This window comes from Carcharodon carcharias, chromosome 11, assembly GCF_017639515.1.
Source record: "Carcharodon carcharias isolate sCarCar2 chromosome 11, sCarCar2.pri, whole genome shotgun sequence".
Taxonomy (NCBI): domain Eukaryota; kingdom Metazoa; phylum Chordata; class Chondrichthyes; order Lamniformes; family Lamnidae; genus Carcharodon; species Carcharodon carcharias.
The window spans coordinates 66,948,121-66,960,364 of record NC_054477.1 but is presented as its reverse complement, the minus strand read 5'-3'; the positions used below and the strand labels follow the sequence as shown (position 1 = coordinate 66,960,364).

General features: G+C 41.3%; 1 protein-coding gene across 1 annotated transcript in view; it reads left to right on the top strand.

The window, feature by feature from the left end:
* The window catches only part of LOC121284081 (cytoplasmic dynein 2 heavy chain 1), a 770,821-nt gene that overhangs the window by 544,556 nt on the left and 214,021 nt on the right, over window positions 1–12,244 (top strand). The window contains exons 78-79 of the mRNA XM_041199129.1: window positions 493–618; window positions 11,393–11,503. Coding sequence (XP_041055063.1) covers window positions 493–618; window positions 11,393–11,503 — 237 coding nt within the window. The remainder of the gene's footprint in view (window positions 1–492; window positions 619–11,392; window positions 11,504–12,244) is intronic.

Genomic DNA, 12,244 nt, shown 5'->3' with positions numbered 1-12,244 from the left:
TGGTTTTTTTACCTTTGTAGTTCCTCATCTCTACCCACACAGATTCTACATCATCTGACCCTACATCATTTCTTGATATTGATTTAATTTCATTTCTTACTAACAAAGCAACCCCACCCCCTCTGCCAACCTGCCTATCTTTTCGATAGGATGTATATCCTTGGAGGTAACAATATATATTTAGATAACATATAAAAACTCTGACTGCAAAGATCTTACTTGAGATATAAATTATGTCAAAAGTACATGATAATGCAATTTAATTAATTTGTGCTTTTTAGAAACCTTTAGCTAAAAAGCAGAAAACTTATTTATTACAGTGCACCGGCTATCTTACCTTCAGCTGAGTTTAGTGTCAGCTGAGTTTTAGTGTGTGGTATCATAGTTTTCAATTCTCTTTATGATTAACTAGTGACTCATGATTATTAAATATTTAAAATTTCAAAGGCATTAGCAGAGGCAAAAAATTGTATTTCTTCCTTCCATCTACAGGTGGCTTTGGGCCAGGGTCAAGCTGATACAGCCATCCAAACACTAAAGGAATGTGCACGCAATGGGGAATGGTTGTGTTTAAAGAACCTGCATCTGGTTACAGCTTGGCTGCCATTTTTAGAAAAGGTAAGCATTGTCATTGCTTCAAACTTATTTGGAGTTCCAATCAGCACTTTTATACCTCTAAAACCCTGCCAACCAGTGAGCATTTTGTTTCTATAGTGTTAAAATGTTCACAAGATAAATCACTTGTCAAGGTTATTTTGTTTGAGTTCAACTATATATGGCCACTTTTCAAGCTAATTTACAAAAAGCTGGTAATCATAACTTTGACTGCTGGAATGTCAAATCTTTAATGGGCAGAATTTTACAGCCCTGTCACAATGGGGCAGGGGCCATATAATGTGGCGAACCATTCAAAAGTCCATTGATTTTGGTGGGACAGTAAAATTCCGCCGGTGTAAGATTCTGCTCAGGGTTTCTGGTGTTGTTACATTTAGCATAGCTTTTTCAACTGCAGATTTATGATCCATTAACTATACGTTATAATAAAATAATTTTTGTTGAAGATTTTGCAGTATTAGGAATAGAAATTTTATGTAATCAACAGCTGAAGAATCAAAATGTCGGTCAAATTTCACAACATGACGGACAATATATACAAAATGATGGACAAACACAAATAGTTTCAAGCTTTCTTCATAACACACCCATTGAAAGTTCCGATTCCTGTAGACAAACGAGTGATCAGGCCTACACAAAAACTCATCCGTATGAACCCTACTTGATTGACATTGATCTAAGTATGAGGAACAGAGGTAAAACAGTGTCATTAAATAACATAGAATATTTTATTGAATTCAATCATAGCATACTCCAAAATGAATTCTATTTCCATTATATCCTTATACTCTGGTAACAAATCTATTCATAGCAATTTTTCACAGCATTTAATGGATTTCTAAACAAAAACATTGAAAAAAAGTCATATCACTGAACATTAATTTAATCCTCAAGGATAATGGGAGGTTTCTACAGATCTAGGACTGAATTTTCTGGCTGACATGCAGGTGGCGGGGGGTGCACACCAGCTCTGAAAATGTCGCGCGAACGTCCCGACATCAGTGCGTGGCATCGCGATGTTTAGGCCGGCGGGCGTGCTAGGTAGCGCAATATGCACCCGCCATTAATTAAAGGCCATGTTAAGGCCATTAAGTCACCAATTGACAAGGATTTTGAGGAGCCTGTGCGACCTTCGGCTTGGCACATGGGCCCAACGAGCTGGCGGGTAAGTGATTTTTTAACAAACCTCATTCAGTGGCGGGATAAGGTTTGATATCGGATTTAACAAAGTTTTTGTGTACTTCATTAATATGTTCCATCTCCCGCACGTCAGCCAGAAAATTCAGTCCTAGGTGTTGATCTGTAGAAACCCCCACCCGCCTGCACAGGGAGCGTATAGCACTTCCCGTCAGGCGTCACGCTGGGCATAAAATGGCGGCGGGGCCCATTGCGGGGATCGGCTGCATGCCCACCCGCCGCCAAGTCGGTCGGGCCTGCCCACCCATCAAGGGCAAAATTCAGCACCTAGTGTTTTGACAATCGTCATGTAAATAAAATACATCCTTCCAAGGATATATTTCATGTATTTGTGTGGATCTTAGCTGGAGCTACAGAACTAGCAAGATTTGTGAAAGATTAAGGGGGAGAAATTGGATATTGCTGCACCTATTTCCTGGGTGAAATATTAAGGTTGCATAGGGCAAGAGAGCTTGCATCCAGAATTTGTCTATCAAATAGTTGATCAAGATAGATATTCTGAAATCAACTGCACAGTTGAATTTTGTTAAGGTAACGTAGGCCAACCAAACCAACAAGAGTATTTTTGGTTTACAGAATGTTATTTAGATTTGCTAGACAAATACTGCCTAGACGAGATATGTGTGAAACTACGCAGTGTTTTTCTTTTGGTTAGTATAACATTGTCTTTGTATATTGGAGACTGATGATCCTAGTACCTCCAGGTGGGTCTCACATGAAAAGGTATCTAAATTTGCACAATGATGTATTATAATGAAATATCAAGTCACATGTCTCACACGCTACTGGATTTGATGACATGATTGATTTCAGACTGCCGTGAAAGTTGCTATTTGGAGTGAGCATGACAGAATTATTACAGTGCAGAAGGAGGTCATTTGGCCTGTTATGTCTGCACCAGCTCTCCAAATGAACAGTTCGCCGATCGCCATTCCCTTGCCTTTGCCCTGTAACCCTTCTCGATCCTTTCACAAGCGAGAACATTTTCTCCCTATGTGCTCTGTCTAGACTCCTCATGATTTTGAATACCTCTATCAAATCTCCTCGCAGCCTTGTCTTTACCAAGGGAAACAGTCCCAACTTCTCCACTGTATCTTCATAATAGAAGCTCTTCATCTCTGGAATCATTCTTGTGAATCTTTTGTGCATTCTCTCCAATACCTTCACATCTGTCCTAAAGTGCCGTGCCCAGAATTTAATGCAATTTGTTTTATTTTAGGAGAACACTAAACAATTGACACCTTTTAGGACTATTGATCAGTTTGAATTGGCCAAACATCCCCAAATATTGATGGTGTGACTCTCTCAAAGCTGTGCAGCGCTCTAATATTGTCCCTGTGGCATCAGACCTGTGGCTCCATGTTTAAGCCCATGCAAAATGAAATATTTTCATGTTATATTTCCTGATGTCACTGTTCTAATTTGCTTGTTATTTCGCTTTTACAAAATCAGCTTCCATGAGCCCTGTAATCTTTGTGATTCTTGGACATGGCCAGTCATTACCCCGGTTAGTGCGTGATGTCTCCTTGCACAATCATACATAAACATGAGCAATACTTATCTGTGGTCCTCCAGGATGCCTTTCACCATGAAGGGGTGAGGTGGAGAGGCCATGTCTAGATAGATGCCAGAGACTGCAGGGCTTAGCATTGACATAAAGTCTGACAGATGGAGGCAAAGAATATGCTGTCCAGATGGATCACTGTTTTTTTGTTCACAGATCTACTAAGGCATAAATAATAGAGGTTCCAGGCAATCCTACCAACCTGCTGGCTCTGATCCAGCTGAGGAGACACTAGCGCAGGTTAGCCCAGGGCCAGGAGGACCAATGGCCAGTGCAGCAAGAGGCAGCAGAGTCTCAATAATTGCCACCATTGAGCAGGTGATAGACTTCCTTAAGGTGATGTTTAGACCGCTCAGGCAGGGCACTCCAATATTCCCCTTAGAGTGTGTACCAGATCATTGTTGCCTGCTGCGCCCTGCACAACCTTGTACAACAAAGCGGGGTGGGGGAACATCTTTGCAGAGGGAGACATTGAAGGGTGAGATATGTCCAATGATGAGAATGGGGAAGGGGATAGTGATGACGAGGGCCAGGATGTTGCGGACGCACATGCAGAAACCATTGCAAGGAAACGATGCAGCGGACGGGCCCATGGCAATCTAATAGCTGGCAGATTCCAGGCAGAATAAGCTGCCAATAGTTATCCTTCACTATTTTGTTTACAATCCTCTGCTGGCTGGTAGGCTGTGGCTCCTTATTTGTAATGTACATTATAGTTTACTCTCATGTATCTTGATTTATGACAGCTGAATTAAATTGCAGTTCTTAATGACAGCCCTGCTGGTGGTGTGATCCTTTTCATGAGCTAAGCTGTGCTGATAGTGCGCATCAGCACTTGCAAAACACTCTGTTTTGCCACAAGCTTTGACACCTGTATGTAGAAATGAAATTTTTGCCTTGCCCTCACAAAGTCTCAATGCATGGCAACTTGGAAAGCAACATAATTTTTTATCTCTGCAGGCATGCCCTCATGTCACCCTCAGACCTGCTCCAACTGGGTAGTAGACTTTGCTGAGAGCTCTTTCAGGCAGAACCAGAAACATGGGCGCACAGGGAAGAACAGCATGAGTAGATCATTTGGACCCTCGAGATTGTTCCTCCTTGCACCTTGATCGGGGAAGTTCTTGTGACTGGTCACCGATCACCAATTGCCCTCTGTAAGCTCTATCCCTTGACACCTTTCTCATCCTGAAAAGTATTGAAGTAACTTTGGAATCCACATAATGTCATTTCCTCAACTGCACTATAGGTGTGGAGGGCCAACCATTCACTACTCTCCAATTGCAGAGAGTCCCAAACACCTCAGTCCTAGATGGCCTTGGTATCACTGTGTTCTGTCATTCTGGACACCCCAGCCTGGTTAAATATTTAGCCTGCATGGACCCTGCAGAGCCTTGTAAGAGCTCTTGAGGCTTCACAACAATAGCCTCTCAGTCCTCACCACAGTACAGCACACAGGCCCATTCTACTCGCTTTCACCTCATGAGTTAATACCCCTGTCCTTTAATGATGTCAGGTGCACTTTGGCTGCAATCCCTTTATATGAGGTCTATTCCTATCCTTGATAAGCAGATGAGCAAGCCAAACAGTTCTCCATGTGAGATCTCACAAAGTTTGCAGTCAATTGCAAACACACCTCTTAAATCCTACTTTCAATCTCTCTTGCATTCAAGACCAACTTGCCTGTTGCCTCTTTACTTGCAGCCTTCACTTGTGTGTAACTCAATATTACATTTGAACAAGAACAGCTAGGAATAATTGGACTTGCATACCTCGTCAATGCCCTGACATCTAGGGAAGCCTCTGGTTTTCTAATCTTCAGACCACATTGGGGAACTTTAATCTTTTAACTCTCATACTGCATCTACAATGTTCCTGGCCCCTCACATTTCCTGTTTAACTCCCCTTGAGGACTCTTTGCATCTACCTCATATCTCACAACAGTGCAACAAGAGATGCAATGACTGCGCTGCACACATTGCACAGACATCAGTCTCAGAGCTCAGAACCTGCTGAGCTGCAAGTAATGGTTTGCATGATGTCTGCCCAAGCTGCACACTCTCAAATGATGACCAGCGCTTAGGCATTCTTACATTAGAATATTCAGTAATCACAATGTTAATAATGTGAGAGAAGTGACTATAAAGGACCTTATCAGACTCTGATGGGGCCCAAGTCTACACCTTTAAATGCCCACGACCACTGAAGCAATGGCAGCAATATGGGAATCCAGGAGACTTCCGAACAGTATAAATGAACATATATTTACAAGTGCCAAAACTATATATAATGGTTATACGTCCCTGCCACCTATATGCCTTCAAAACCTATTTATCTTTCTTTTTCTAATGCTATGCCTAGGTGCAGCTCCAACAACCACACCTGGCATGGAGGCCTAGAGGGTCCCAGCCTGCTAAGGGTCTCCTGCACAGGTGCAGGTGACCTTTCTCGGCTTGACTTGATGAGGCAATGGGGTCACTGGCAGATAGAAAATGGGATCCCTTAGTGCCCTGGGATGAAGCCCCTGGAGTGCTTTGTTGGAACTCCTCCTCCCTGTTGGTGCACAATGGTACCTCGCTGACACCTTGAGGAGAAGGGTCATCTGGAGGGAGGTCGAGGTGCCTCTTTTCACTTTTGCTTATCCACTGCTGCGCTGCACCCATGGCTAGAGTGACAGAGTGCAGGTCCAAGTGCCTATCCAGCAGCCATTGTGTGTTCTGCTGGGCTTGGGTCTCCAAGGCGGCTGGCATCTTTTCCATGGAGGCATCTAAATGGTCACATGCCAGAGCTACAACAGCAGACCGAACATGGACAGACTCCTCCAGCCTTCGGTCCAGTCTGCACATGGTTTCTGGCACCTCTGCCTAATGTTCCCCTGCCTGTCTCTGCATCTCCAACATGTCTCTTATGGCCGAGTCCAGAGTCTTGCATCTGCATGGGGATCAGCAGGGGCCTGGTCTCCAGCAGTCGTTCCAAGTATCAGAGACCTGAGCTGTCACCTTCTCTGTCAGTTGCAGATCCAATTGTGCTCACCAGATTGTGCACCCAAGATTTCTTTAGAGGACTTAGTTCCAACCCTACATTTATATTATTGAGAAATTTCAATTTTTCTGTAAAGGCAAAAAGAAACAGTACCATTTAAAGCATTACTGAGAATCCTAATTCTAAGCAGGCAGTTGGGGTGACTATCCAAAAGAAAGTAATGTTTACTTCAAAAAAGGTGCTTCCTGCAGCCTTAATCTCAGCATGGTACCAATTTACTTGCTAATTTAAATTTAATGTCCCACAGATTCTATATAAATTTGATTTATCGTGCTACTTTTAGCACTAAGGAAAGTGTTGGTAATATTCACAGCAGCAGTTTAGGCAGCTCCTCCCTGAGTCATCAATCTAATTGAATGCAGTTAGCAAATTTCTATGTAAGACTTGCTGCAATTTGTTTTTAAGTATTAAAAGCTATTTGTGGCGATTAATTTGATCTCCTATACCATTGCACATAAGGGTTCAAGACCCAGTGCATTATTCAGGTTAAGTAAGTTCAAGGATGGGGTTTGAATGAATCTACTCAGGAAAAGGGGACAGGTAGGGGAAGCAGATGGAAGAGGAAAATCAATAGGGAGGAAAAAGATGAGAAGCAGAGGAGGATGGGAGAATTTTATAAGGATAGGAAGACTCCAAATTGCTGATAGAAAGCCTACCTTTATTGCTAATAATGACCAAACCTATAAAGCCTGTTAAAATTACAATTTTAATTTACTTTTAATTACACAGGGCCAGCAGTAGATCATTCAACCCCTCAAGTCTGCTCTGCCATTCAATTAGATCATGACAGATTTTTCCTTAACTTTAAGCCTTTTTTCCCTAGATACCCTAAGCTAATAAAAATCTCACTCTTGAAAATGCCAATTGCCTCAGCTTTTATTGCCTTTCAGTCTTCCCAGTGCTGGTAGTTCCGTGTGACAAACTACCCAAACCTGCCTACCATGTTGGAAACTTTAACATTTTGATAAAGGAAGACCTCCTAAATTATGACATTTTTATTGATACACGTTTCTAATTTGTTAACAAATTTCGTGTTCTGTTTCCTTACCATTGTTTTTCAACTTAGAATCTTCTCTCAATTACGTGACTGATTCCATGACAATCCTCAATATAATCCAAAGGGAATCAGTCAGGAACACTTCTCTATTTAAATCATTGCACTCTAGTGCTATGATATTGTTCTCCAGTTAATACTACCACAGCTCAACCTTTTCTCTCTTCCTAGTCCCTTTTTAAATTTTTATACCCATGCTCCCCCTGCTCCACTGATCACCCTTTTCCCTTAAACCTCCATGCACACTCACCCAGTATCCACCATAGGCAGACCTCAGGAGCCATGCTGGGACGAAATAAAATAAAGTTCTAAATACCTATTGCAGAGTTCACTATATAAAAAAGACTCCCACTCATGAAAGCCTGTTCAATACATTTAAATCCCCTCAAGTGCTTAATGCCTTATAAAAACAAATATTTATATTCATAGCCGCATGTCAAAGACAGCTAATACTTTAATACCTTCTTCATGCTGTCAAACCTGTGAACTTACAACTGTGATAATAAGTTGTGGAAAGCAGCCAAGCATTAAAAATGCCAGATTGATAGCATTCAGGGTTATAATCAACAAACAGCTTTTGAAACTGCTAGAGCAGATTTTTTTCAACTTTCAGATGCAGGCAGGCAGTTTTTTTTTCAATTTTTAAAGAGCTGGCCAGTTAGATAATTTGACAGCATGACAGTCCTTATCTACCCCTCAAGACCATTTATGACCTTGCTAAAGATTTGTAACTCCCACACTGTGGGATAAGGCACTTGTTCCAGCAAAAATGGGATCTGTTCGAACTCAGCATTGAGTTCAAATGGCCCTTTTGGGTTTGGGTTTCCCACATGTGGGAGTCACACCCAGTCCCCACTCTCCCTCAACACCGGCCAAGTGAAAATAGGATCTGTGTGAAATGGATTGGGCCTTCTGGATCCAGGTCCCACTCGCCACTTTTAAAAGTCCTCCAAATCTCCATGACTCCCTGAAAATCCAGCCCTAAGTGTCTAAAGGGAATAGAAAAGCTGAGGGATCTGGAGGTACTGATACACAAATCAGCAAATTAGCAATGCAGGATAATTAGGAAAAAAGGAAGCAAAGCACTGTGTTCCTTTCTAGAGGGGTAGAATTGAAAAGCAAAGAAGGTGTGTGAACTTATATGGAACCATAGTTGGAGCATACTGAAAGTAGTGTGAACAGCTCTAGTTTCCATATTTTAAAAGCATTGGAGAAAGTGTAAGATACTTTAGAAGAATTATACCAGAACTGAGAGTTTTACCAATCAGGTAATACTGAACAGGAGCTCCTTTCCCTTGGGGGAAAAAGGTCTGCTGAGGGGTGACGTTATAGAGGGTTTGATAAGGTAGATGTAGAGAAGATGTTTTCACTTGCAGGGAGACCAGAACCAAGGGGTTTAAATATAAGATAGACACCAAGAAATCTAGTAAAACATTCAGGAAAGTATTTAGAATGTGGAACAAGGCCTAAGTGAAGTGACTAGCATAAATGCATCTAAGGGGAAGCTAGATAACCACACGAGGGAGAAAGGAATGGAAGAATATGTTGATGGAGTTAATTGCAAAAGAGTGGAAGAAGGCTTATTTGGAGCATAAACACTGGCATGGGCTACTTGGGCTGAGTGGCCTCTTCTGTGTTATAAATACTATATAACGGCCACTTCATATTTGTGAGATGCTGTAAGAATACAAAATGGTACTTCATGCATCAAGACTTTTGAAAATAAAATAAAGGGTACAATTAAGGGAATACTTTGTTAACTCCTGAGCAGAAAGCATCTCCTGAGTGGAATGCATGGCGGAAATGTCAAACACATGGCAGATGCAGTATAAAGTGGATAAATGTGAAGTTATACGCTTTTGTGTGAAAAACAGAAAGGCACAGTATTATTTAAATGGTGATACATTGGGAAATGTGGATATACGAAGGGATCTGGGTGTCCTTGTACACCAGTTAATGAAAATAAACAGGTAGGTGCAGCAAGCAATTAGGAAGGCAAATAGTATGTTGACCTTCATTGAAAGAGGATTTGAGTTCAGAAGTAGGGATATCTTACTGCAGTTATACAAGGCCTTGGTAAGACTGCACCTGAAGTATTGCATGCAGTTTTGGTCCCCTTACCTAAGAAAGGATATACTTGCCATTGAGGGATTGCAGCGACGGTTCACTAGACTGACACCGGGGATGGCAGGACTATCATATGAGGGGAGATCGGTTCAACTGGGCCTGTATTCATTAGAGTTTAGAAGAATGAGAGGGGATCTGATTGAAACGTATAAAATTCTAATAGGGCTAGACAGTCTAGGCAAGGAAGTTGTTTCCCCTGGTTGGAGAGTCCAGAACCAAGGGCCACAGTCTCGGTACGGGCAGGCGATTTAGGACTGAGGTGAGGAAAAATTTCTTCACTCAGAAGGTGGTCAACCTGTGGAATTCTCTACCACAGAATGCTGTGGAGGCTGGGTCACTGAGTATATTCAAGAAAGAAATTGATAATTTTTTGGATTTTAGGGGCATCAAGGGGTATGGAGAGAAAGTGGGAATATGGCGTTGAGACAGATGATCAGCCATGATCATATTGAAGGGCCGAGTGGCCTACTTATGCTCCTAGTTTCTATGTTTCTACCTTTCTGATGGTTGCGCTTTTTTTCTACTGCTGTCATGTTACCTGCAACTTGTACTCCTACTGCACCTTCCCTTTCCTTCCGAAATGTGTTATATCCTGCAAATTTAGTGATAATCCTTTTCTGTATGTAACTATGTTTCAGTCAATCCTACCATATCCAGATCCTCCCTACAAATTATTGCCTCCAGTTCATCCATTTTGTCCTGAACACCAGGTACATTACTGTGGCAACACTTTTAATTTGTTCTTAATAATGATTTTACTTTAAAGGCCTATGACTTTATCCAATCTCTGGCCATTTATGTCTTTTCATAAGTCCTTCATTTAGTTTATCCTTTACTCTTTCTTGCTGATTCTTTTATTGTTAGGTTTCTGTATTTTCTAGCAGTTCCCTCCACTATATTATTAGTTTAAAATCTTAATTATAGTCCTTGTCATTCTTTCTGCTAGGACCCTTGTTTCAGCTGGATTCAATTGCAGCCAATTCCCAGTGGTACAGTTTCTGCTTGCCCCTTGCTAGTGCCAGTGTCCCATGACATGGAACCCCTCCATCCCACACCATTATTATAGCCAGGTTTCAACTTTCCTAATCTGTCCCGCTGCCAGTTTGCACCTGCAAGCACTGTTTATGCAGGATTGCCTTGTAAAAAGGAGAGCACCATATCAGATTCATTTTAAAGGGATAATATCCCTTTATGCTGCTGGCCGGGTTTTACCTGCCTACACCTGTGTGCAGTTTTCTTTTTAAAAGGTCAGAAAGTTGTTTGGATTGCCAGAACTTCCAGTAAGTTCTGCTGGCAGGCAAGGCTAGGCCTGATTAGTTATTAAACTGTTTTCTAGCACTCTTGACTTAACGCACAGAATATAAAACAATACAAACTACAACATTATGGGATTGGGTGTCAGTAAACATTTAGATCTTTAAGAGCTAACAAACTTCCTGAATAGACCAGTGAGTATAACTGCTGACAAAACTTGTGAGTTCTATACTTGACCTCAGTCACTTGGGTCAGCAATGTGAGAATTGTTCTTCAAAATATCTAGCTATTTTTGAAGGAAGAGTATGGGTGACATGTGATCAAGCTGAGACAAGGCTGGGCTGAGCTGTGTTATCTCCCACAATTCAGTTCCTTGCTTAAATCTCCTATCTAAATTCATGTATGCATGAAAGCCATTGCATCAAAAGGGATTTACTGATGTATGTTACGTTAGCAAGAAAATTATGAAGCTTAATTTTAAAAAAATAAAGATTTCTGTTTTTCAGTGGGTTAACTAATTTTCCATTTTTTTTTAACAGGAACTGAATAGACTTGATCCACATACAAATTTCCGTCTTTGGCTTACGTCTGAAAACCATCCAAAGTTCTCCCCAATCTTACTTCAGTCTAGTCTGAAAATAACATATGAAGTAAGTTTGTTTTACGGGAAAGTCAAATTTTTAAGACAATGGTTATTGATTGATGTTTTTAATTAGGGATAACACCGCATTAAAATGATAGATTAATGTTATATTCAGTGGAAGAGAACAGCACCTCGGTGTGTTTTCGCACATTTAATAACCAGTTCGTAGACTGCATTGGCAAATATCATATATCCTGTTCTCTTCCTTGGTTAGATGATAAAGGATGCTAACCCATGACCTAAAAAGAAAAATTGGAATGGCTAGGAACAGCAGCTTGTATTTATTTAACACCTTTGATGTTAAAATGTGTGCCAACATAATTCACAGAGGCAGAAAGAGAAAATAGAGTGTAAGTCAAAGAAGGAGAGATTAAGTAGGGTAATTAAAAGAGTTGGAGAGGCTGAGAAGTTCAGGAAGCAAGTATTGAACCTAGGGAGCTGAAAGCACTGTAAAAGGAGGAGGGATGTGCAAGTTGAAAGTGCCAGTGGGATGGGGCTTGAACTGGACGAGGACGAGCAATAATAATGGGTTCGACCATGAAGGGCTCATAACATAAGAAAAAGGAACAGGATTAGACCATAAGGTCCCTCCAGCTTGTTCTGCCACTTAATATGATCATGGCTGATGATCTACCTCAACTCCACTTTCCTATCCACTCCCCAAATCCCTTCCTCATGTCAAATGTGCAGAGAAGCCAAAGAAGATGAGAAAGAATAATACATCACAGTGACTTTGGTGAGAGTTGTT